At 38.5% G+C, this 26,964-nt stretch overlaps 1 protein-coding gene and 1 long non-coding RNA gene across 22 annotated transcripts in view; both read right to left on the reverse strand.

Annotated features, from left to right (window-relative positions):
* LOC143721454 (uncharacterized) overlaps positions 1–3,534 on the reverse strand; it is a 34,210-nt gene extending 30,676 nt beyond the window's left edge. Inside the window, exon 1 of one of the 2 annotated variants that reach the window (XR_013196738.1) lies at positions 3,511–3,534. This is a non-coding gene — a long non-coding RNA (uncharacterized LOC143721454). The remainder of the gene's footprint in view (positions 1–3,510) is intronic. The other variant, XR_013196739.1, reaches the window with a different exon arrangement.
* A 4,979-nt stretch (positions 3,535–8,513) lies between these two features.
* Positions 8,514–26,964, reverse strand: part of spag9a (sperm associated antigen 9a) — a 36,820-nt gene continuing 18,369 nt past the window's right edge. For 6 of the 20 annotated variants that reach the window (XM_077211841.1, XM_077211835.1, XM_077211825.1 and 3 more), the window contains 19 exons: positions 26,156–26,286; positions 25,553–25,609; positions 25,274–25,438; positions 24,910–25,039; positions 22,688–22,777; positions 21,479–21,631; positions 20,393–20,564; positions 19,645–19,866; positions 18,696–18,879; positions 18,490–18,612; positions 16,840–16,920; positions 16,556–16,623; positions 16,317–16,465; positions 15,713–15,884; positions 14,280–14,393; positions 14,127–14,207; positions 13,615–13,794; positions 11,851–11,967; positions 8,514–11,158 (listed from right to left, as the gene is read on the reverse strand). In XM_077211841.1, coding sequence (XP_077067956.1) covers positions 11,034–11,158; positions 11,851–11,967; positions 13,615–13,794; positions 14,127–14,207; positions 14,280–14,393; positions 15,713–15,884; positions 16,317–16,465; positions 16,556–16,623; positions 16,840–16,920; positions 18,490–18,612; positions 18,696–18,879; positions 19,645–19,866; positions 20,393–20,564; positions 21,479–21,631; positions 22,688–22,777; positions 24,910–25,039; positions 25,274–25,438; positions 25,553–25,609; positions 26,156–26,286 — 2,514 coding nt within the window. In that variant the 3' untranslated portion in view covers positions 8,514–11,033. The remainder of the gene's footprint in view (positions 11,159–11,850; positions 11,968–13,614; positions 13,795–14,126; positions 14,208–14,279; positions 14,394–15,712; positions 15,885–16,316; positions 16,466–16,555; positions 16,624–16,839; positions 16,921–18,489; positions 18,613–18,695; positions 18,880–19,644; positions 19,867–20,392; positions 20,565–21,478; positions 21,632–22,687; positions 22,778–24,909; positions 25,040–25,273; positions 25,439–25,552; positions 25,610–26,155; positions 26,287–26,964) is intronic. The other 14 variants (XM_077211843.1, XM_077211838.1, XM_077211837.1 and 11 more) reach the window with 6 other exon arrangements.

Below are 26,964 nucleotides of genomic sequence, written 5' to 3' on the forward strand. Positions count from 1 at the left end.
TAGTTAACTAACATAAACCAAGATAAATAAATACTGTATTGTTCATTGTTAGTTAATGCATTACCTAACATTAACTAATGGAACCTTGTTGTAAAGTGTTACTAAAATATGAAATATTGGGAAAAATGAAATGCTACTATTATACATGAAACTAAAACCTTCAGCAGTTGACGGAAATTCGTAATAAGTGAATCATAGAATCATTCATTCAACCGATTCGTTCAAACTGGCCTATTTATTCATGAAAGAAGCAAGTGTCTACTGACTTTATGAATGGGTCATTGAATCATTGACTCACCTGATTCATTCAAAAACGGTCAATCGTTCAAGAACGTAATACCGCTGTTCCAGGGAGACGCAACTTTTCTGCTTTTTTTTGGAACTATTTTCGTTGGTAAAATAGAGCAAAAACAGTCTTGACAACGTTGTGTCAATTAATTTAATCAGCTTCTTGTTTATTGAACTGTTGAATAAATTTAAATTAATATCACATTTTGCAATCGTGCTGACATTCGAGGAAAAAGCACTCTTGCTCGTGTGATATTGTTTAACTATATGTAATGAATAACTGACTCCGGGCCATTCAATTATTGAAAAATAATGCACACCCGAGGTGGTAACCCGGCCACGATGCGAAGCCGCTTATACTACGGTTAACAAACCTCAAAACATTGTTCATATGATGCATTTCAAGACATTTGTCAGGTTTTTGTCCTTTGAAACACTCTTATACTCTTATGTGTAGGACTAATTTCTTACACATTTAATTCCAAGCCTCTGTTGCTAATTCCAAAATGTAATTTTAGAGCTAGTAAAGGAGACTTTAGCCATTTATAGCAGACTAATGCAGTTATTAGAGAGAGAGAGAGAGAGAGAGAGAGAGAGAGAGAGAGAGAGAGAGAGAGAGAGAGAGAGAGAGAGATTAATCGTAAGTGAATTACCTGAGTCTTGCATCTCTCAACAGTGTTCGGAAGCAGAGTCTCTACTAATACTAATCTGCTTCAAGAACAGCGCCGTTTATTACCTTGCTAGTGAGAAATGTCATGTAGCTGTCAAGTTGTTAAACTATCTTAGGGATAAATTCATCAGAACAGCGCTGACAACACGTTTTTGTGCGAGTGTGTGTCTGTAGCCTACTGTATGTTTTTGAATGGGAGAGAGAGCGGGAGAAAGAGAGTATGCTTTCCGTAGGCTACATAATAAAATGTAATTTTGTGGAAAAAATATGGAAATAAGTTGTTTGCTATATTTATTTGCCCATTAGTGTTGTTATGGGGTTTGGTTCTTTTGCTGTTGTATTCTGTAAAGACCTTGAAAATAACTGAAATCATTTAGCGAAGTGATATGGAACTGTAATTCGGTAAAGAACTGCCAGGAACTACTTTAGCCGTGTGTTTCCCTGAAAATAAATGCACCTTACAACGTCCGTCAACCTATCAGATTCAAGCATTCAACATTAGTAGTAGTGATCTAATATGTTATCAACAGAAAGTTCTTATACAAAGGCAATTCATATGTAGATATTTGGGCCATTTGTATTAATTTTGGTGGCATTTCAGACCTTGCATGACGCCAAGTTAACTAGCATGCTTGTTTTAAGCTTAATTGAGGGCTATTGCTTAAGTTTGGCTGGCTGTATTGAGATGTTTTAATAGTGGTTTACAGGGCAAAAGATCAGATACTTGGAGTTTATCTGTGCACGTGCCTGGTGACCAGGGGCTATCAAGTAAAAAAAAAGCAGTCCTCGTGCACTATATTTCAAGTCTTTTAGAGTCATACAAAAGCTTTATATGATGAAAAGACCCAACATGAAGCCATTATCCACTATTGATGCAGTAGCTCTCAAATGTCATTTCCACATGTGCATATTCAAACGTAGCACACCAGATTTGACGTCAATGCCAGATCTGTTTATCACGAGTTGTATAAAGCAAACACAACATGCCAATTTTCAATATGCAGAAGGGTGAATGACATTTAAGAGCAATGTGAGCAAATTATGACAGAATTTATTCTTTTGTTAAAATTGTTCCTTAAGAAATGCCCTTTTATAACCTCTTAAAGAAGCCGCTGGTATTTAAATGAAAAAACTAAAAAAAAAATAAGTCGTGTTGAAGAGGTGCCTATAAATGTAGTTAAAATAAAAATAATAATGGGGAAAATAAGGCATAATGGACAACAAATGAACAGCCGTGCAGCCGATGATAAACAAAGCACTGACAGCTACTTGAGCTGATATGTGTGCGTATATAGAGATACCAATGAAATGAACAAACTTTTCACACTCTTCTCCCTCACAATACCGGCCAGACACAATAACACCAAAATATACATCACACAATCACATGGTCAGTCGCAGTGCTACTAAGTTTAGAGAACGGCCAGGGGAAGGACGTCACCCCTTGTACCCCTCGTGATACTAAACTTCGCATGAACAGTTTGTCGCATTCACGCAGTCTCGTCTTGCCCTGCTCCTGTGATTCATAATTCCTGATTCAGCCGCTGCAGGGAAACCCTGAAATTAGCCTGGACGCCGGCCATGTTACCGCTGCCCTTCGACCCGTGTCCTACACATTAGAGAATGTTTTTTAGCACGCTCTCTAACGGCACGGTCTAAATCACATTAATACTCACGTATACACTTTGTACTTTCTAACCTTGAGCTTAAGCATTTCAAAGAGTTTATAGTGTAGTTGCTGAAAGAAGACACAAATCAAATCACACGGTTTATGTTACCTAACATATGGTATACAGTTATGGTACGGATGGTAAAAGCGGATGGGCCTGAATGTTTACAAATAGCCTACTATGTAAAATATGGAATGTGGCACGCCATCGTCTTTCAAATAGCAAATGCAACAAAACAAAACAAATATGATAATACGATTGTACATGGGTGCTCAAAATTGTATTTTTATGGTTTTTGCAAGTGACATGAACAGCTAAATTTACAATAACAAAAAAAGTATGGAGGTGTAGGATTTCACTATGTCCTCAAAGTATGTGAACGGGTAGGTGAGCAAACACACACACACGCAGAGAGAGCAGCTGGCTCTCTTATATAACTGCTGCAGCTCTCTCTCTCTCTCTCTCTCTCTCTCTCTCTCTCTCTCTCTCTCCATCAGAAGCATGTGTAATGTCCTTCGTGTTGCTATGGGCCTGCGGGAACAGTGCGGTGCTGCCTCCTGCTGGCGAACACGGTTCTCAATTGGACTTGAAATGGCGACATAAACACAGTACCAAAGTTAACCATGAAGTAAATAAATGTCATTAAAATCAAACATCGAAATTAATCTATAGTCTATAAATTACTTTGAATGGCATAATCTCGACAATATTGAGAGCTTACATGAGGGTGTTAACAGAAGTTTAATCTTTGTTTAGTCTTAATCTTTCAGCTCGATATTATTAAAAAGGATTTTTGTAATTATGTCAAACAGGACTGATGTTTTAGATTGAGACAAACCACCTAATACAACAAAACAAATCAGATCTTATGCCAATACTTACAGGTGTGCATTCTGTTGATTTTCCTCCAAAATGATGTCACTTCCTGGCGGATGATGTCATCTTTTGTCAGTTAAAGGGATATAACAATATTGCCAATAAAATATATATATGTGTGTGTGTGTGTGTGTGTGTGTGTGTGTGTGTGTGTGTGTGTGTGGGTGTGTCAATAATATAAATAGAAAGGATGGACATAAAATCAAATTAAATTAAATATTCCATTATAAATAAATAAATGTCAATTTATTTTTAAATTTAAAATAATAATGCAATAATAATGTCAAATGATAATTGATCATTTTGTCCATTTAAAAGGTAAAGGAAATGTATTTTTATGCTTGAAATATTAAATTGATCATTTGTTTATTTTATTATTATTGTTATATGAAAACGAGTTCAGTGTACACTGATAATAAAGGAAAGTCTATTAAACGATTACCAATTTAAACAATATTAATATTGTTAATTCTGATAATGCATGTTTGGATTAAAATAAATCTTTTAACATGGAATATTTTTTAAATAAATTGCCAGTTGTCATTTTAAAAGTTAAGTTCCAGTTAGGAAACTAACTAGAAAATTAACTGATTTTCAAAACTTTTAATTTAATATTTTCCCCATTAAGACTGGGGATATACAATGAATATAGTGCATCACAGGAAAGACTCATTTGGATTGGTTCAAAAGGAAACCCCTTCCTACACATACTACTGAAGCCTCATTGAATTACGCCAGTAACACTGGCCAATGGCGTTCTTCCTATGGGCGGGCTTCCTATCCCCGCCATAAAAGGAGGCTCCGAACGTCATTCATTCACAATCTTTTCCTTCAGTCAACCTTCTGCAAGAAGCCTATTAGCAATCAAGCGGACACTCTGCAGCGGAAAACACCTTCTTATCCTCTGCTGTTTTCCGGTGAGCCTTCAATAAGGAGGACCTCTCACGATTGCCTCTCCCCGCACAGAGCCAATAGGACGTTCTGAAGGCCACGAGACGTGTGCCTTCTGCGTGGGTCGTGCTCACAAAGAGCCGGAGTTTGGGGAGCCTGACTGCCCCCAATGTGGAGATATGCACAGATATGCTCAGGAATCTCAAGGGGGTCGCACACTGGACGAGAAGCACAGCGCCACATCGCGTCTAGGACAACTCGAGGTATCGCACACTGGACGCTTTGAGACAAATATAAATGTAAACTGATTATAAAATCACTGCGTACACATACTCGTCCGGACATGTTTTCTATGAGTGCACACACACCGGCAACGCCATTCGACGTCTGTCCGCGGCGCCCACCTACGCCTCAGGACCACAGAGCGCCATTTACACAGTTTTATAATCAGTTTACATTTCTATTTGTCTCAAAGTGTCCGGTGTGCGATACCTCAAGTTGTCCTAGACACGATGCGGCGCTGCGCTTCTCGTCCAGTGTGCTCCCCCCTTCAGGCTTCGTGTGACCATCATCCAAGGTGATAACCCTACAACTAAACCTACAAGCCCTACTCTTCCTCTGTCGCCTCTTGCAAGCAGAGGAGGAAAGTCCCACAAGCTTCTGATGTGGTCCTGTCAGGGTCAGGTGATGAGCTTGCGCCTGCTCGATGCCCATGCGCCTCTCACCACTCCTCCCACCCCCCGCAGCAGGCTCCCTTCCAGTGCGCTTTATGACTGATGATCTTAGTCATAATTTTTCAATTTTCAAAACTTCACAATTTTTTGTGGGAACTGAGGATGATGCCATACCAGTGGCAGCATCTGCGAAGAATGAGTGATCCAACAGGCCGCAGGATTATACCGCGCCCCACGTCAGCAACGTAGGGGACCTCCATCATAGTGATGATGTCGAGCTCCTACACGTCTTGTAAAAAGGTGGTTGATGAGCTCGGTTTGGAGTGGTTACCTCCTGCCAAGCCAGCCAGGAGCTGCCTGGACGAGTGGTTCCTCCAGACTAACCGCGGCCAAAATGACAACATGAGGAGGCCCTCTCCCTTCTCCCCGAGGTGCACAATGAGATATCAAAGTCGTGGAAGGGTCGCTCATGACTCGAGTGCACATTCGAGTCCGGTATGAAGACTATCCCCAATAGAAGCCGCCATCTCTGGCCTGCAGCAGTGACGAGATGGAGGGTGAGAAAACACATCTCTCACTTCTAAACCTTGCCGCGCCACCACAAACTTCGATGGCAAGGCATTCTCCGCGGCGGGCCAAGCAGCTTCACCACTGCATATGATGGCGATCCTCCAGGTTTATCAGGCCAAGCTGCTCAAGTCTGTGGATAAGGGTGGGCGGACCCAGAAGAGATCTAGTGTGACACGAATCTGGTCCTCAGAGCAACAAAAGTGACAGCTTGGTCGATCGGCCGCAACATGGGAAATCTGGTGGTGTTAGATCGTCACCTGAGGCTCACTCTGACTGAGATAAAGTACTCAGTTAAAAAGAAAGACGGCAGACTCCGACCAATCTTGGATTTGAGACCACTGAATCGCACGCTATACAAGGGCCTGTTCAAAATGAATACAGCCGGGAAATTGGTTTCTCTCTGTGGATTTAAAATATGTTTATTTTCACATTCAGGTAGCCCCTCGTCACAGGCGCTTCCTGAGATTTGCCATTGAGGGGATAGAATATCAATTCAAGTTCCTGCCTTTCGGGTTATCATTGGCCATGAATATGTTCACAAAATGTATAATGCATCTCTCTCCCCTCTCAAGCAGAGTGGAATGCACATCTTGAACTAATGGCTGGTTTTAGCCCAATCAGAGAGCGCTGCTCAGCGACAGGCTCAGACTTCTCACTCATCTTCAGAGCTTAGATTTCCTATTGGACAGGTGGTCAGGAGGAAGACTGTTATGACAGATGAGTTGGGCATGGTCTGGGAAGCCATATGAAATGGCAGACCAGCCTTCGGGAAATGGTAAGAAGTAGACAAGTCGTGGCACATCAGCTGCCTAGAGCTTTGTGCTTTTCATCGAGTGCTTTCTCCCAGACATTCTTCCCCCACATCTGAATTGCGATGTGTACATGCTATAGAGAGGCGGGGTTATCCATGGAGAGTGGAGATTAGACCCTCTAACTGTCAATATGATTTGGAGTGTATTCGGCAGGGCGGAGGTGGATCTCTTCTCATCCACAGTAAACGCTCACTGCCCACTGTTTTATTCACTAATGCAGTCTCCCTGGGTGTGGATGCACTCGCACACAGCTGGCCGAAAGCGCACAAGTACGCCTTTCCTCCAGTAAAACTTCTGCCTTGCATGCTTTTCAAAATTAGAAAGAAGAGGGAATCAGTTCTGTAAGTGGCACCGAAATCACCCAACCAGCTATGGTTCCCAGAAATGATGGAGATGCTGGGAGCCGCTCAGTAGACAATCCCGCTGAGTAGAGATCTCTCTCAAGCAAAGAGAACGATATGACACCCTAACCCGGAGTTCAGGAATATTCATGTCTGGACGCTCGACGGAGCTCGCCAGTGACAGATGCGCTTTTTCAGTGAGTGCTGAACACAATATCTCAGAGGCCAAGGCTCCTTCCGCGGTAACGGCAGAAATGACCTAGTGATGCGATTCTTAAAGGGAGCTAGAAGGCTGAACCCCCTCGCCCTTCCACCCTGCCCACTTGGGACTTGGCACTTGTGCTGGAAGCTCTTACGGGACCGCCGTTCAAGCCATTGCAATCAGCGAGCTTGCGTGAGCTCTCTCTCAAGGCTGCTTGCGTTGGCCTTTGTTAAGCGAGTTGGGGACTTGCAAGCGCTATCAATTGACAACTCGTGTATTGAATTTGGGACAGGTGATTGCAGAGTCACTTTAAACCTAGGAAAGGTTATGTACTGAAAGTGCTTTCGAACCCACTTAAAGCGCAGATCATAGCACCGTCAGCTTTCCCAAGAAACTGGCCAGGACAGGACAGCTTAATACACCCTTGATGTGCCCTGTACGCGCGTTACATGTTATATCGAGTGCTCTAGACAGTTTAGGCACTCAAGAGCACAAAGTAGCTATTTGTATGCTTTGGCGGACGCACAAAAGGCCTGACTGTGTCTAAGACTGTCCCACTGGATTGTCTATGCGATCACCCTGGCTTATGGCTCTAAAAACGTGAAATGTCCTATAAGAGTACGAGTCCACTCCACCAAGGAAATGGCTTCATTGTGAACATGAAACAATGGCATATCTATTCAGGATATCTGCGGTTTTATAACTTAGATGTGTTGTCACTAGCTTCACATGTACGGTCTTGTGTGAGCTGCGCACCTGCCTACCCAGTCTGTTATGATCTGCGCTACATGCCTCAGTGGTTTTAACTAGGTCGTATATACCACCTCAATTCTGTCCCTGTCAGCTCATCATGTTTATTATGATATAGACGGCGACGTGATCACCGTGTCATACACTACTCATTAAGCACCATTGTGCTCAGCCATTACCCCATTATACATAATTTTGTTCCAAATGATCGAAACTTTTCAAACCAATTTATATGTGATGGCGTTGGCACCATTTCATTTCCTACAGGTCTCACCTGTGTTAACTCCGCCCCGCCCCTGGGATGAATGCGACATCTTTATAGTTAACACGGCATGATTTTACACGTTCACCATAGTATTAGCTAATTCAATGTCGAAAAACAAAATTGAAAGGGAACGTCTCCGGTTACTCCCGTAACCTTGGTTCCCTGAGATGAGGGAACGAGACATTGCATAAACTGCTGTATTACCTAGCTCAGGATCTTGCAATATAAGGTTGCTTCAGTCAAGATTCTGAATGAATGACATCCAGCACTGCTTTATATGGCAGACAAGCTCACCCATATCTCGTACACTTGAACGCCATTGGCCAGTGTTACTGGAATAATATAATAAGGCTTCAGTAGTATTTGGAGGAAGGGGGTTAGAAAACACAATGTCTCGTTCTCTCATCTCAGGGAACCAAGGTTACGGAAATAACCGGATACGTTTGTGAATCAGACTATTTTATAACACATGAACACATTAGTGAATAAAACTAAGACAGAAAGTGAATTCCCCATGAAATCGAGTTTAATAGAATTCAAAAATAAGGCTATGATGCAGTTTTAGCAAACTTTTAACAAGAAAAACAGTGATGACAAGCCGTGGCACACACAGCAATTCCAGTAAGAGTTAAGGGATACAGCGACTACACACACACGCACTCATCCACACACACAAATGCAGTAATATTTCTCAATCATCTCCACACACTCACAACACACAACCGCCCAAAAAGGTGGCGATAAACAAACATGAACAAACAAACTGCAGTATACTTAAGAAAAACAAAAAAAACATGCATAGCTCAGTACAATATCATGTTGATTTCCGAACGATCCATGGAGGTTATACGTCATACGCCATCTAATACTGTCAAAATGATTAGTCAGTTCCTTCAACATGACAATATCTGTGTCTGACGTAAAGCAAAACAATAACGTCCTTGTTCACAAACATGTAAAAAGTTACATTCTGAACCACAAAGTTCATTATGAAAAATAAATACTTGGAATGGCGTCGACAAGGATATAAAGATTCCCTTTATGTGTCAGAATTGAAAAGAAACAAAAAGCCCAAAACCTACCCATTTCCCCATAAAAAGACAAATATCCTGTTGCATTTGTTTCAACAGACATCAAGGTACAATAAAAGTGTCGAACAGAGCAGATACAAAAGGAGCGCAAAACTCAGAATTAGAAAATATAACACACTCGAAACGATGCCTGGGACATACAATACAGACAAAACCCATATTAATTATCTGGTATGCTTAGTGCTGAAGCAAACAAAACTAAATCCAACAAAAGAAATACAAATCATTTATTATACAATCCCTGTCAATTTTTTATTAACATTATTTTGTCCATTGTTTGTTCATTCAAGAGAGTCACAGAACATCAAAAAGCCTTGGCGATGCAAAATATTTGACAATTAGGCTGTTTAGTTACATGTTATTTGTTCTACGTTTCATCCTTTGGTTAAAGGGTAGACATCTCTACTGCAATAAACACTACCGCGTATTAGAGCTGCACAATTAATCGTTAAGAGATTGCAATCTCGATTCAAACACCCACACGATTCTGTCGGCAACGGTCACTGTCACTCGTGACGCCGAAAATTGAAAGCTCTCAATTGAGATGAAATTGGCAGTGTGAACGCAGCTTTATTCCTAAATGACAACTATTCGCCTGGTAATTAAACCAAAAGCACACAGAAACATTCAAATCTGCATAAGTGCTGCCGTTGATCCAGAGAGAGCAGTTGTCATGTATAAGTATGAAACAGCTTCACAAAATGTCTTTTCAACCACACAGTATTCGTTGTTTCTGTCTTACAATAATTCAAATGATCACAGAAGTACTGGGATAAAGTTATAGTTTGGAATCTGGATATAAACACTGATGTCTACAGTAGCAATAAAAAATAAAGCAAATCACCTTTTAAAAGTAATGTGGCGCTTCAAATAATGATTGTATCAATTACATCGTTACACCAGTAGGTGGCGACAAGTGACTGTTAAAAATATGTATTCGCCATCGAATCATTCATTCAAGAGATTTGATCAAAAACACTGATTCATTCAGTAGTTCAGCAAGAAGTATTTAAGTGAGTCAATGAATCATTCGTTCAAACCAATTTTTAAAAAAATAGAATTCGAATTAAATAAACATTTTTATATAGACTGCAGCATTTAGCATTTTGTCAGAACCTCTAATAAATTAAATAGTATTTTGTTCAGTTGTATGTTCAGAATCGTCTGAGAATTGTGATCTCTATTTGAAACCATTTTTTTTGTTCTTTTTTTTTTTTAATCATGCAGCTCTTCCATATGTTGCTTTTTCCCGGAGTTTATGTTTGTTCGGTTTGTCTTTAAAGTGTCAGCAAGCTCTAGCGTGAAGGAAGCCCGAATGTCTAGAGCTCCGGGGCTCTGTATAGGAATGATACAGGACTCATGCAAGCGAGAAATACACACATACAGACACGCACACCATGCTGTAAGGTGCCGAGACACACCGCTCACGAGATCTATGCCAGACAGATAGCAAAAATAGCTCTCTGAGTTTCTATATACATGAACTACACAATGCTACCACTGCCATGGTGCACAGAGAAACCTCTGATCAATTCTGTGTACAACAAAAAAAACCTACAAAAATCATCTCAAGCAGCTAATAACATTATAACTGTTAACATTATAACAGTTCCCTAAAGTTACATGTAAACCTTTAAGACTTATAGCACAGGATTTTCATATAGTTGCGATATAGTTGTGGACGGACTTAAAGTTGTCGTTTTCTTCCTTCATTTTAACACTGATCTCTTCTGTCAATGCCATATTTATATAAAACAATAAAATTAAATAAACATCTAAGCAAAAAATATTAAAGAACTCATTGTGATGTAGGGATTAAGAACAACACTAATATTATTAATGATAATATCCATATCAATAAGAAGAAAAGTATGTCCGTGTGGGTTTGATCTAGAGTTCTCCGCTTAACCCGAAGCAGTGATTCATCAGTCACTCACTGCGCAACCTGCCAGACTATTACATAACTGCGCTCCGGCTTGGCAGGAGCCGACTGCAGTTTCAACGTAGGTTCGGCTGATTCTTCATCTTCATCTCGTCCCAAACCACCATCCTCATCACCTAAGAGAACAAAAAAAGAGATGGTTTTAAAATGTCAGCAGAGCAGAATGTGCACATTTAAAGGGATAGTTCACCCAAAAATGAAAATTCTGTCAGTATTTACTCACCCTCATGTTGTTCCAACCCCGTAAGACCTTCGTTCATCTTGGGAACACGAATTAAGATATTTTTGATGAAATCTGAGAGCTGGATCACTCCTCCATACTAGTCCATAGGCTTCTTCAGGGATTGAAACTTGCCAGCCCCGAAAAGTTATTAAAGACATCGTTAAAGTAGTCCAAGTGACTACACTGAATAGTTGAAATAAAGTCGTTATTTTTGTTTGTTTTTGCGCACAAAAAGTATTCTCGTCGCTTGATAAACTTAAGATTGAGCCACTGTAGTCACTTGGACTATTTTAACGATGTCTTTAATAACCTTTTGAGGCCGGCAAGTTCAATCCCTGAAGAAGCCTATGGACTAGTATGGAGGAGTGATTCAGCTCTCAGATTTCATCAAAAATATCTTGTTTCGTGTTCCGAAGATGAACGAAGGTCTTACGGGGTTGGAACAACATGAGGGTGAGTAAATACTGACAGAATTTTCATTTTTGGGTGATCTATCCCTTTAATAGGTTTACAATGTGAGACCTGCACAAATGGCATCTGCTGCTTATGGGCAGGTCCTGGAGACACTGTTACTGAAGCTCTTACCGATTCTGAAGTCGATGTATCCCTCTCCTCCGCTCATTATAAGCATGCTCTTGCCGTCTGGGCCTGAAGAGTCTGAGTTGTCAGGCGTGCCTTCAGCTCCTGGCACAATAACCTGACCTGGAGCACAGCATTAACACATTTGCACTCCACCAATCATTATATCAAACACCACAGATTTAAAACAATATGCTGAACACGTTAATTGTAAATTGCTAGTAAATTGCTAATCAAAACATTCTTTGCACACACAGCATATTTTTCACCATTTAAGGTTTCACTTTATTTTGAAGGTACCTTTAACACATTCTGTTGAATATAAGTAGCGTTGCACTTACATCTCTACTAGCTCTCAGTGTTTGTAGAGCATTAATAGACTGGTAGGGTTAGGCCAAGTATAAGTTGACATGTAGTTGCAAAGTTAAAGTTAAATAAAATTCTTAAATATAGTCAGTGGAATATCTATTGGAGGACCATCACAATAAAGAGCCCACATATATTAAGCAGAAAGTCTACTGATACTCTAATTAATGTAAGTTGACATGTAGTAGCAAAGTTACTTATAGTAGCAGAATGTTCAAAAGGGACATTCAAAATAAAGTGCTACCCCATCTTCTATCTGTCTGATTTTATGTAAGGGTATAGTATGTCTAGCAAACATAATTCTTAAATGCTTTACTTGGATAAAAGAGATTAATGTAGCCATTTTTGCACTGTATATATACTGTACTAGTTCATTCATGGCAGAATGTTTCTCCTGGTTTCCACATCAGCGCAGTTTGGTCCGTTAATAATGGAGAAATTTGAATGCTTCTTACAAGATCTCGCAGCGATGTTATTAATTCAGTGGCAAATTCAAATGCTTTCTTTTCTGGATCTCTTAGCGCTGTAGCAACAGTGTTACTGTGATCAAGATCGGCTCGCGCTGCACTTGCACAGACATTAGTCCAAACTGTAAAACTGTCAGTTTCGTTCCACTTTCATTACATTTACCATTTGATGTTGAGCAACGCCAGCGATGCGTGCGCATTTTAATGAAAGTATCGAGCGCTATATTGAAAATTCTTTATATCGTTTCTGACAATGGTGTACCGTCGATAAATACAGTTACCGTTTTATTGCCCTGTATACTGTATACACTACTGTATATGTATATATATATTTGCAAAAACATACATATATATACACTTTACACCATAGTAGTATTTAGTATTTATTGTGCTGCATTTACTGTTAATTTACCTTTTTAATATAAAAGGATTGATTAATGTTATAGGGTTGACCATTTCAAAATATGTATTTTTGTATTACATATATATATATATATATATATATATATATATATATATATATAGTCATAATACATTATTGTAATATTCTTCTTTTTATTTTGAGCTAAAATATGGTCATTTTGTTTGAGAGATTTACCCACATATCTTGACAAGCCGTGGTCCTTAATGTTACTGGAGTAATATTAATCTTATCATGATGTTATCATGAAACTTTCAATAATCAGGCACTTAATTGAATGGAGTCGACTTCTTTAAACACGAGGCTTCACAACGGGCCATATCCACTTTATTTTGAATGTAAGAGCATTTGTAAATTGTCATTTACCATTTAATGCATTTACCATTTAATGTATTCCTCTAGTTATTTACCTATAGATGTATAATGAATAGGAAGTCTTGCACATTCACAGAAAATAGCTTGCTTCCATGTTTCAAAATAAGGTGGCTAATGTTAATGATGTTAATGACGTTATACCTGGAACTGTAGCAAAGAATTTAACAGCGTCTCTGTGGCCATGGAAGCAGAGCTGCGCGTGTGCCATGGAGCAGTACGGTACGTACGAGCCAGTCACAGCACCGACCATGGTGTCATCGCCGTACACTCGCACCGCCCCACCTGGACGACAGGCGATCGCTCCCACCGTCTTATTAGCTGCTAGGGGAAAAGTGTGTAAACACAAGTGTCTAAAGCATCTAATGTTAGCAGTTAGTATCTTGCAGAGAAGATGCCTGTCAAATTCAAAGCACAGCCTTGTTGCGAAATTAGTGGGAAACAGCCATTAATACTAAAGCATTACAAGCAAATTTCGACTAGATGCAGATTCACTGTTGATAAGCTCAGAAAGAGGAAGTTGGTTGGAGAGAGAGGACGATCTAAGAGGAACTAAGAACAAAGAACTTGGATATGAAATATTGAACACCGCTGAGCATAAAAGCAAACAAGCCAATCAGATTGAATCAGCTGTCAAAAATGTGTTTCCCACTCACCCCTCTGACCTAGATATCCACACTGACCTACAGCTACAGAGACAGGAGATGAGAGAGAACAGAGAGAAGTGGCCAAAGAGACTGAAACTAAGGCTGCCTTCCACATCAAATACTGATGTACATATGTTTATGTGTGCTGTGATGCTGGCTTACAGTCTGATAACGGGATGGAGATGATGACACCATTTCCTGTTCCCACCCACAGCCGGTTACAGGAAACCATTAGAGCCGTAATCCTCACAAAAGAGAAGCCCAGTTTCCCTGTTCCTGTTAAAGACAAGTGGAAGTCCGATTATTGTGTATTCATTCCAAAGCATATTATAAAAGAGCTCAAATCTTGTCTTGTAATTTCATGTGTTTCTCAGATGCACACTCCCATTCAAAAGTTTTGGGTCAGACAGACTTCATTTTTTCAGATTTCAATCTGGTTTCGATAACTGTAACCCTCCATTTACAAGCAAGCGAGTCTGGAGCTGGCGTGAAATAGCATTGTGCAGGGTAGGAAATGCCCACAAAATGAATTAAATGCCCGCAAAATTCAAGATAAATTGTACGGGATTGTTTTTTATAGCATATTCAAGCAATATCACACGAGGAAAAATGCGGTTTTCCCGAATATCAGCACAATTGCAAATGTATTACAACAGTTCAATAAACAATGAGTTGATATGCAGTACATTTTTACTGTCTTTGCTCTATTTGACCAATGATAACAGTTCCAAACAAAGCAGAACAGTTGTGTCTGAATGAATCGCTGTAAAAGCAACGTAGAGATAGTGTTTTTATTACTCAACAGGTGAGTGAGGTATTTTATTGAACATAAATTGCGTATGTAGCTCTCTAACAGAGTTCATTGTAAAGCATTATCTGTTGTGAAGGGTCATTTCATTATGGTTGTTGTAGCGTTGTGCTGGAATTTATTTTCAAAGAAGGACAGAGTCTATTAATGGGTAAAGCTACAGTAATGTCTTAAGCTGGTCAGCTTGAGATCTTTCCATCTAAACTGGTTATATCTCTTAAGCCTAGTAGTGAATGTTTTACGAGCAGAAGGATAATCTTTTTTATAGTTATGAGAAATAATCATATTCATCCACACAGTCAGGCAGAGCCGAAGCAAAACCAAAACAATGTTCTTCTGCAATGTTTAACCACTAGAGGCCCAAAAGCTACATGGTGCACTGCAAGGATATTGAATTGATCAAAAGGGACACTAAAGACATTTAAATGTAACAAAATATTTGTCAAATACTTTTGAACTTTCTATTCATCAAAAAATCCTGAAAAACCAAATGTATCAGTTTCCACAAAAACATGAAGCAGTTTTCAACATTGATAATAATCAGAAATGTTTTTGAGCATCAAATCATCATATCATCATATTAGAATGATTTCTGAAGGATCGTGTGACACTGAAGACTGGAGTAATGATGCTGAAAATTCAGCTTTGATCACAGGAATACATTACAGTTTACTATATATTACAATAGAGAATTTTAAATTGGAATATATTTCACAATATTAAGCAGAATAATAAAAGGTGGCCATGAACCTAAAGAAAAAAAACTAAAATTTCACAGTATTCTCACCTAACATTTTGCTGACATAAGGCTCAATGTCCACGTCCTGGAGATGCTGGAAGGTGTGAGCGTGGAAGAGGCGGAGGGTGGAGTCTAGCCGGATGGACACCCAAATCCCATCACCCACCCAGGCCAGCTGACGCACCTGACTCTCCTTACGCGGGTGGGCATCAAAAGACTTCTGTTTCATAAATACCCAATGAGAAATGCATCACAACTTATTGTAAAAACATCCTGCTTAAGCAAGTTAAAAGAGTACTTCACCACTGGCAAAATGGGTTTCTATATAACATGGCAGCCTATACGAACACGGTGTTTTGGGCCAAACGCAGGAGAAAACTAAAAGAAACTGCTGTTCTGCCAGTTTCGCCCGAAGCAAAACAAATAAACGTGAATTTCTAGGTCCAAGTAACATGGCAAACGAGTAAGCATAGTTCATTTCCATATTCTATTGACATCGTTACAGTTCAAAGCGGGTTGAAAATAGGCAAAGTTAAACTTTAAGGAATTTTTGCTCTCCAGAAAATTGGATTTAACAAATACTAATAAAAATGGCATGCAACACATTTTTCAAAAACGCAAAAGCTAATAGAGTAAAGACATAATCCTGAACCTCTATTTTCATTGCTTTGGGCTGAATGACATAGATCTTGTTCTTGTAGCCGCACCACACTTTATCATGCACAACGGTCATGCAGCGGATTGAGTGATGTGGTCGGCCGAGGTCCAAGAGGTGGTAGTTGGTCAAATCCCACTGGCTGTCTGTAAAAGTAGAAGCAAGATGTGTTTTTTTTTAACAATGTCAAAGTTAAGATAAGTTTGTGAATTATTAGCAGACTGATAGTGTCTTACCAAGACCTCTGTGGAAGACGGCCAGTGTACCATCAGCCAGAGCCACCAAAACGCGGCCTTTCACATGTCTATGTCGAGAAACAATATCAAATATCATTAGTACTCAGTGTTTTCTTTTTATTGCAGCTCAAGATTGAATAAAAGTGCAATAAAAGTAGAGCTAAAAAGCAAATTGCTTTATCATCTGGCTACATACATTGGAATTCCACTCAAATATGAAATAAACAATATTCCAAAAGTTGTTATATTACCTTCCTGAATTTATAAGGTTACTTTCCACTTACACTACGTTCAAGATGGAATCCTTCAGCTTGACAGCATGAAGACACTTCCTCCATCGAGCGACTGATGAGTGCACATATAAACTACATGAAACACATTTGCAAATGAGGAATTGTCAGATTGTTTTTCAATGGTTCAACATAACAAATCGTTGATGATCTGATACAGTGTACATTACACAGCTCTCTAAATATTTTTTCAGTGCAGTGCAGTTGCTATACTGTAGATCTTAGTCAAAGTAGACACAACATTTATTTGGCATGAATGAAAACAAGACAGGCTGTGTCATACTTATGAGTACTTTTGACTCTCTGTGGCCATTAAAAATCCCATGGCACTCCTCGTAAAGAGTAGGGGTGTAACCCCGGTGTCCTGGCCACTACAAAAATACTACAGATGTGGATTGTAAAAGTGATTTCCAAAGAAGTATGGCAGTATTTTGTTATGTACAATAAGAGACAAACATCGACAACAAAACAACTCCATCACTACCGGTCAAAAGTTTGGAATAATTAAATGGGTCATGACATGAGAAATTAAGAAACGTTCATTTTGAGGCATCCAGTTTAAACAGCTGGTTTGAGTCCCTGTACAGACTTCAAAAGGTTCACAGCATCAGGAACAATCGAATGGTTTATTTTAATGCCGTCCTGGATCACGTTGAAGGATTGTATGTTTGTTCGGAGCATTTTGTTTTATCAGCGAGGCACCGTGTAATGGAGAGTTTGCAAAGAACTTTTGTTAAAAGATAAAGCAGCCGACTGTATTGGATCTGACAGCAGCTGCATTATAAACCGTAAGTAAATGATTTCATAATATTTTGTCTGTAAATGAGGGTTTTATATGGATAATGTTTTCAAAACACTACAGTTTCCTTATGCAATGACGTTAGTCAGTCATAACAGTGGCCGTTTACTGACAAGCCTTAAAAGGATTAAGGTTAAAAATAAATATTTTTACACACATAGATTTGTTTTCTTTGTGAATAAATCTTTATTAAAATGATATGTGAACTTCAAGGAACATGTTAAAATCATTAAAAAAAAATCCATGTCATGACCATGGATCCATTTTTTGAAGTAGGCTGCATTTATCTGATCAAAAATACAGTAACAGTAATATTGTGTTTTAAAATTATGATTTGCTGCTCAAGAAACATTTAACATTACTTATTATTATAAATGTTGAAAACAGTTGTGCTGTTTCATATATTAATATTTGTATTGTTTCAGGAGTCTTTGATGAACAAAAAGTTCAAACAAACAGCATTTATTTGAAATTTATTTGTAATTTTATAAAGATATTTACTGTCACTTTCGATCAATTTAGTGAGTAATTGCTGAATAAAGTATTCATTTATTTTAAATAATAAAACTTACTGACCCCAAACTTTTGAACAGTAGTGTACATACTCATATACAAACTCATACATGTATATAAACTCCAATATATATAAAACAAAAATTTGCCTAGCCTATTTATTTAAAATGATTTCTCTGTACATATTTAAACTTTTGACATTTTTTGGAAAAAAATGTCAGTATTGAGTGTTTCAAATCTTTAATATTCTGGTGTTTAATAAAATCTGTTGCTTGCCATAATGGAAGTGTATATGGTGCGAGATGCTGTTTTTTGTGTTGCGTGCATCTCACCAGCCATTCTGAGCCCCCAGCCACATGGTGGGCAATGCGCTGCTCATCCGCTGGGTCTCTTCTTTTGCCTGATCCACTTTTCCACCTGCTGAGACCGCACCGTCCCTGTCTTGATCTGACTCCCTGGAAGGGAACCCAACCAAGGATGAGTTCCCATCCAAATCTGGATGTAAATCAACAACGATAAGACACTGGGCCTGACTCACCTTTGGTTATCGTTGCCTGCTGACGCCCCAGAAGACTCTGTTCCCAGTGGGTCTGTAAACACATGCTCTGTGTAGATTCCTGGCTGACTGCTGTCCTGTCCTGGGCTCTCCTGGTCTTCCTCAGTGGCCTCCATAGCCTCCTCTGCTGCAGGGACCCCGTCTTCACTGGGAGCTCTGGAGAGATCTACAACAGAGAGATTTACAAGTAGTGATGGGAGATACAAAGCTTTTCGAAACTCTGACAAACTGCCTGAAAAAATGTTTTGAAGAGCTTGAAACACCACAGGCTGACTGGTCAATGCAACGGACATTGCACATGCATCAAAAATTCAGCCCAAACACCTCTTACAAAATAATTGCACGTTTCATGAAAGTGTAATCTATTAAATGTAATCTAAAAATAATTAAATATCATTAAATATGAAGTTTCAGTAAGATTTGCGTTCTTATATTATTTGTAGTGCTTGTTTTGTGAAGTAGCAATACATATCATTATCCTTTTTGTATTATAAACACACAAGTATTGAAATTCATTAAATTAATAAAATAATTAACCTACAAAACTGACCCGAGAGATCAGTTAACCTTTAGAAACTTGTTCATGGGTTCACAAAATCTACGCCAAAAATCTTGAAAAATATCTGAATTCTTAAATGTTTCGAAACCAAGGTTCCAAACATTATGAAGCCTTGTTTGCTGAAATCACGTGACTTGGCAAATCTGAAACAAGCTCCGAACCACTGATTCGAAACAAAAGATTTTTAAATGTTTCAAAGCTTCATGAAGTTGCATTTTAAAAATCAATATTTCCAAGTGCCAGGTAAGCCAGGACTTTCCTTTTTAAGCTTCAAATAGCTCATCCAACCAACAATTTAGAGTCTGAACTAATGGTTCTATTAAAGTTGCCAAAATGACATGAATTCTACACTGAGCTACAAACGGTTCCTACCACTTCCTCTGGCAGGACTCTGTTCTGCTGACTGTTCGTTGACTCCTGTGCTGCCCGTCTGAGATCCTGAGCTGGACTCTTCAATACTGCAGCCCACCGCTGACACGTCACTCAACACACCCTCACTGCCCTGAGAGCTGCTGCTGGCCAATAAAATGTCTGGTCCCGCCTCCAAATCCTGAGGAATCTCCTCCCCTGCGGGATAGTCTGTCTCCAAGACTCCTGGAAATCATGTTACAATAAACAACATAATTGCTTTTTATTCATATTTAAATGGCACTGTTAATTGCCATTTAATTGTGTGAATTATTTCTCCACTCCCTTTTTCATCTGAAAATTATTGAATTATTAATTCAATTATCTGCAGAATTCCAATTAACAAAACTAGACATGGAAGGATTTATAGCTCAATAATTAGAGTTTTGTAGACTAAAATTAGTTGAGCCCAATTTCAAAGTAAAGGTTCAAACTCCATGCACTCTGTTTAAGTTTGAATACTGAAAAAGCTCTGAGTTGGTTTCCTGTAAAGAAGTTAAAATGTACATATTTCTACTCGTATCAGAGTGTGTTCTCTGTTTTTCATGCCTAGATGTCTTAAATAACTATAATTTGTTGGTCAAATCACGCAGCCCTAGTACAACATTTTGTATTTGTTTATCAAGATATAAATGATAAACTATTCATGCCTATGATTGAAAGAAGCATGACAACAAAAGTGTACAAATGATGTGTTATGTAAAATTCTGACCTGGTACACTGGCGATACACAGCACACACGAGTTACAGACGTAGAAGCTGTCCAGCAGGTCATCGGGCCGCGTCACATCCATGACCATCACCTTTGTGGAGGAGTGAGTGCTCGTACAGATCCAAACACGACTGGACATCTCCACATGCACCGTCTGCTCCCGTTCCTGCTCCTGTCAACACACAGTATTACACTGCATTGAGAACTAATACTGTAAATACTGCAAAAACAGCCCCCCCCCATTAAACATTTAAACATCCTTAAATCAAGAAAAAGTGACTTAAAAAGCTAAATGAGTGTTGTTTTCTGAAAAATATAAGTGACTTTATGCTTAAAACAGGCAAAAATGTCTGCCAATGGGCTAAGCACAATAAGCTTGCTATCCCTTTTAAATCATTTTTTTTTCTTACTCCACTGGCAGATTTTTTTTTATTGCTTTAAGCATGAAATCTCTGATTTATAGGTTTGTGCCACTCTGCCTTTCTTATGTATAGGGCTTCTATAGACCTTATGCACCAGAGAAACAACAGCCATCTTTAGAGTCTTGTCTTTGAACTTCTGTTTTTGCAGTAGCCCTGTATATTTCTAGGGCATCGCTGTTGAAGAGCAATTATCTGGTGAAGTAGATTTACTTATTGTAGAGTAAACTAAAATTATCATGAACACTGTCATGTTTAAAAATCTTCCCTGTCTACTGGCATTTGTTATGACATCCACTTCAAACGAGCGGTTCATTCATAAATCCGTAAGATCTTACCTTCATGCTGTGGAAATACAAACCAGAAGACAGAACACAACGCTGAAAAGGGACGGGGCTAAATAAGGCATATATGTAAATGATGTTTATCATGATTGGCTAGCCTCTTCGCATTTCAAATAAGTAACAATACCCTCACCAAGAGTCTAGATACCAAACAGGTTATGTAAAAGTGAACGCCATATGCTAATGAGCTCATACTTTTAATGCCATGACCATGATGATTTCTGAATGAGCTTTGTCTAATTTCTACATCAAGCTCTTTCACTTCAAACAAGTCCATGGTTTCCATAATAAGGCCCCTTTGAAAGTTTATTGAAATATTTTACTTTAGGTTCCTGCTCCAGCTGATCTAGGCTGCTCTGAGAGCCTTTCCTCTGTTTGGAGGCGTCAGTTTCCACCATAGACTCTTCACCAGAAACGCCAGAGCCTCCCTCACATGACCGTCCACCTGAGAGGTTCACTCCAGCTGCACACAAGAGCTACACAGAGGAAATCAGAAAAATAGATCTATTAGAGGCTGACAGCAGGAGTTCATATCAGCAAAGTAAGGTCTGGTGAACCTGAATAAGTCTTCATACATGTAGGTGCACTTATAAGACAAAACTACTGAAGCAAAATGTAATGATAAATGTGCACAGGAAGACTGAAAAAGCAGTATGGTCTGATTTTAATTATTTTCATATCTCAGGTATTAAAGGGATAGTTCACCCAAAAATGAAAATTCTGTCAGTATTTACTCACCCTCATGTTGTTCCAACCCCGTAAGACCTTCGTTCATCTTCGGAACACGAATTAAGATATTTTTGATGAAATCTGAGAGCTGAATCACTCCTCCATACTAGTCCATAGGCTTCTTCAGGGATTGAAACTTGCCGGCCTCGAAAAGTTATTAAAGCCATCGTTAAAATAGTCCAAGTGACTACAGTTGCTCAATCTTAAGTTTATCAAGCGACGAGAATACTTTTTGTGCGCAAAAACAAACAAAAATAACGACTTTATTTCAACTATTCATTTCCTTCTCTTTGGGCCTCGAGTCAGTTCACTAGTGTAACAGCGTAAGCTTCTGTTGTTGTACGTCACACGCATCACACACATGACCAGTTTCGGCCAATAGTGAGCCTACGTGTACGTAGCTCTACGCAATCATACTACGTTAACTGACTAGAGGCCAACAGAGAAGGAAATTAATAGTTTAATAAAGTCGTTATTTTTGTTTGTTTTTGCGCACCAAAAGTATTCTCGTCGCTTGATAAACTTTAGATTGAGCCACTGTAGTCACTAGGACTATTTTAACGATGTCTTTAATAACTTTTGAAGAAGCCTATGGACTAGTATGGAGGAGTGATCCAGCTCTCAGATTTCATCAAAAATATCTTAATTCGTGTTCCGAAGATGAACGAAGGTCTTACGGGGTTGGAACAACATGAGGGTGAGTAAATACTGACAGAATTTTCAGGTGAACTATCCCTTTAATGATTTTCAATCCATTCATACTTTATCTTTCCTCACTAAATTACCTTCCTTCTAGTACTCACCTTCATAGAAGCATCTTTCTGCTCCAGGGGCTTGAGACACACAGGAACAGGTAGGTTTATTTTGTTCTCTGCATGGCTACCATTGGCAACCTATACAGAAAAGCATAGCAGCACAATTATAGATGTAGAAAATATGGAATTAATAAAATCAAATGTTGCAGTGCTTTTAAATAGCACTTAAGAGCAAGATAAAAACTAAATAAAACATAACATAAAAAAGTTTAAATAAATATGATTAAAAACATTTTGTCTTTGACGCTCTTCACCGAGCGCTAACTAGGCATGTGCCGGTATCAAATTTTCATGCTGCGATTAATTGATTGAGCTTTTATCACGGTATACGGTATTATCACGATATTTTAATTGCACAAGAGAAACAGACGGATTGGGGGTATCTAAAAAAAACTTGCATCACAATGTGTAATTGTGATCGTCAAAACATTAATTTTATTTTTTAGTGACAACATGTTATAATGTTTACATGGTACAGTTACTGAGGCTACTGTTTGTATTATTGCTTAACACAATTTTCATGATTTCAATTAAATTCTTGGATTTAATTTCAATCTTGATTCAATATTGACTCATTTGGATAAATATTAGGTAGGCTACAGTAGATAGCCTGCATTTAATTTTTTCTCAAGAAAAACTATATATCTCACATAATGCTGTAAACATACAGAGAGAAATTAAATATAATGCATACAATATAAATATAATAATAATATAAATATAAAAATGTAATATGCCGTAATTTTCATTATAATAACAATTATATAATGACAAGTAAACATATATTAAAATATGTAATATAGTGCACATATTTAGCAAAATACTCCTCTCTATTTTCTTATAGTCAACTAACATTAAATGGCTTTCCTGAGGTAAATGTAACGTTCTGTGACATAATTGTTCTCCTGCAGTGTTATTGACCTCTTTCCGTGGTTGAAAAACACTGATTGATCGATAGTACGTATACCTTTCGGTGGGTTGTACTGTATCTTTAATAAAAAGTAACAGATGATCTGTTTACTTGAACTGAGGCGCGCGATCTGTCACGTCATTTACAAGCACCAAAACAGTATTTATTGTCTGAATTTCGTTATAAAACCTGAGAGCTGATATTTTTTTCATATCAAAAGTAACCTGCTCTGTCTAGTCTGTCGGTGTCAGTGTCCTCTTTGCTCCGCGATTTTTCTCTGCGTGAGAAAATGGATGTGTGGCGCGAGACCGTGTGAAAGTGTCAATTGCGTGAGTCTCAAGCTGCTGAATGCGTGAGAGTTGGCAGCCATGCGGGGGATAAATAATCGGCAGCGTTCCTCCTTCCGCCGTGCTTCTTTTCCATGTGAGGATTGTTTACATTAGACTAGAGTGCACACTGCATTCACACAGTGCTTATACATGTGATGTGGGGATTGTTTACATCAAAGTGCGCACGTGTTTTGCGCAGCATACACGCATTGTTTTTTTAAGCGGTTGATGGAAAATAAGCTGAAGCGCGTTCTAAAAATCTAAATTCGGATCTATTATTTTTCACGGTATTTCGAAGTCCCCGCGATAACAATATCGTGCATATTCATTACCGCGATTTATCGCATTACCGAATACCGGCACATGTCTAGCGCTAACACAGATACACAAGGGAGCGTTTGTAACAGGCGTCTATCAGAGAATCCGGGATTCGCTGATAGACGCCTGCTTTTAAACGCTCCCGTGTGTATCTGTGTTAGCGCTCGGTGAAGAGCATTAAAGATGTCATTGTTGATCATTGTAGCCAAATCACAGACATATATGTTGAGTGCGTCAACACAATGGCAAATCAGAGATGATTAAGAATCCGTTCAACAGCGCTCAATATGCTAGAGGGAAATGCTGGTATCGTCAATTTTTTTAAATTTCAGTAATTTTTGACAACTCTAGGTGCTGCAGTTATAAATTACAAGACAAATGTTAATTATAAGAAAACTTTTTTGAACATTAAATGATGTAAAAGTATTCCAATCTAGTAGACCCCCATAAACAAAATTATGAACGTGTAAATGAGCATAATAGGACCCCTTTAAGACGAAGATAACAGTACAATTATAGATATTTTACAAAAAAATATAAGTAGAAAATATGTAATTTAATCAAATAAAAGGATACAAATATATATATATATATATAATTAAATAAAATAGCTTTTTTTGTGACAATATACGATCAAGACGTATAACTCTTGCCTTGCATTTGCCCGGGAGACTCCAGCCATGTGCGATCACCCTGCTATCCTCTTTCTGCATGTGGGCTCTCACATGCTGGTACTGAGCCCGCTTCTGCTCCCGGCGGGACAGAGAACCACTCGAGTCCACCCTAATGAGAAAAACAGAGAATAAATAACAAAGGTGGAGAGGATCAGAGCATGATGAATTGAGTTTGATGTGCTGAGTGATGCCAGACAGGAACATCTTCATATGAGGTTTATAGATCTACATTGTTAAAAGCGCTACATAAATGAGGATGACTTGACTTGACTTGACTAAATGGTTAATAACATGCATAAAAAATTGTATATGTTGTACAAGGTAAAACATAGGTAGAAGTTACTCTTCTTTAAGGAAGTCGAATGCTTTGGACTTTTCTCTGGGGAACTGGGAGAAGGTGTTGCTCTTCTTCATGATGCTGGGTGGGTTGTACTTGACGTTGGATGGTAAACCTCTCGCTGTGTTGCAGGATGTTGAGGAACTGGAGGAACTGAACAGGCGACTGAAGCTGGAACAGGACATGGAGAGATGGATGTGAACAGGCCGAGCTCACATTTGTGATCTTTATAACTAGCATGCATGTGGACAAATTTTCAGGAGCAGTTGGGATAAAAGGTCTTACAATTGCCTGATGCTTGACCTCTTCTTCTCTGCAACTTCAGAGTTTTCCCTTGAAGCTCTGTGGAAAAACACGACATCAGCCGTGAGCAACCAGACGTGTGTCTCAATGTGGCGGTGTGGGGTTTTTGCTCATGAGCCAGAAAAACTGACCTACTTTCTTGGACAATTAGTATGAGAACAATGCTCAAGCTGAGCGTAAAAAAGATGGTCTGGTCAGACACTAAAGACATCAGAAATAAACAAACAGTTTGACTACAAAACAGTAGCATCATAAGTAGCATTTAATTTGCTTGGCTGCTGTGCTGACAAATATATTGTAATTTTGGACAAAAAAAAAAAAGAAAAACATTAAAAAGGGCAGGAAAAGAGCTTTCATGTTTCATGGTCTGTTGCTCAGTCTGTTGTGATTGGTCTACTCTTCGTTTAAGAGACAATAACTTTACTTGTTGTGCATTTTGATCTTTGAATTTTTGCAGACCTTTTACATTCACAAACATCTATATTACACACTACATGTAAGGTAATATCTAAAAAAGCATAATAGGGGCACTTTAAAGATAAAATATCCTTTCTTTACAGTACTGTCACACAGTGAAATGTTTACCGGATCATTTCTGTCCACCTGACGGCCTCCTGCAGCTCCATAAGTCTCTCCTTGTACTGATTTCGCTCCATCAGGACTCGAGCCATCTCCACCCGCGTGAACCTTCTCCTCTGAGCTGTGGGCACATCGCTCTGCAGAAACCCAATGAAAGAGGAAAATGACACAAAAAAAATGCACACACATATGGGCCTAGCAATTATTATTTTAACATGTATTAGCTAACATTTGTTGTTTTAAATATAATAATATAATATGCCAGGGCAACAATTTCTGTGACAAACAAGACATCATTTACACAAAACTATCATATGGCTTCAGAAGACCTGAAATATACACAACTATTCAAAAGTTTGTGGTCAGTAAGATTTATTAATGTTTTTGAAAGAACTCTCTTACACTCTCCAAGGCTGCATTTACTAGATCAAAAATACAGTAACAGTAATATTGTGAAAATATTACTCCAATTTAAAATAACTATTTTCTGTTTTAATACATTTTAACCCCTTAAGTGTCACCCCCCCCCACCCCCCTTTTGATAATGGACATTAAAATGCACTATACAAACTGAAATGGTTGTAATTCAAGGATGCTTTGGAATATAGACCTAAGTTTGGTCTTGTTTTAAAGAAAAAATCAGCAGATTATTACTTAAGTTAAAGCACTTCAAAAGAAATTAAAGTATGAAAAAGTTATGGAAGTTAAAATTTACAGTAAATCAAATATACTTTATTAATATATATATATATATATATATATATATATATTTAATATAAAGTAAATATTTTACAAAATAGTTTTTTCTAGAAAAT

This window comes from Siphateles boraxobius, unplaced genomic scaffold, assembly GCF_051911475.1.
Source record: "Siphateles boraxobius isolate OS27281-9 unplaced genomic scaffold, OSU_SipBor_1 66, whole genome shotgun sequence".
NCBI classification, from domain to species: domain Eukaryota; kingdom Metazoa; phylum Chordata; class Actinopteri; order Cypriniformes; family Leuciscidae; genus Siphateles; species Siphateles boraxobius.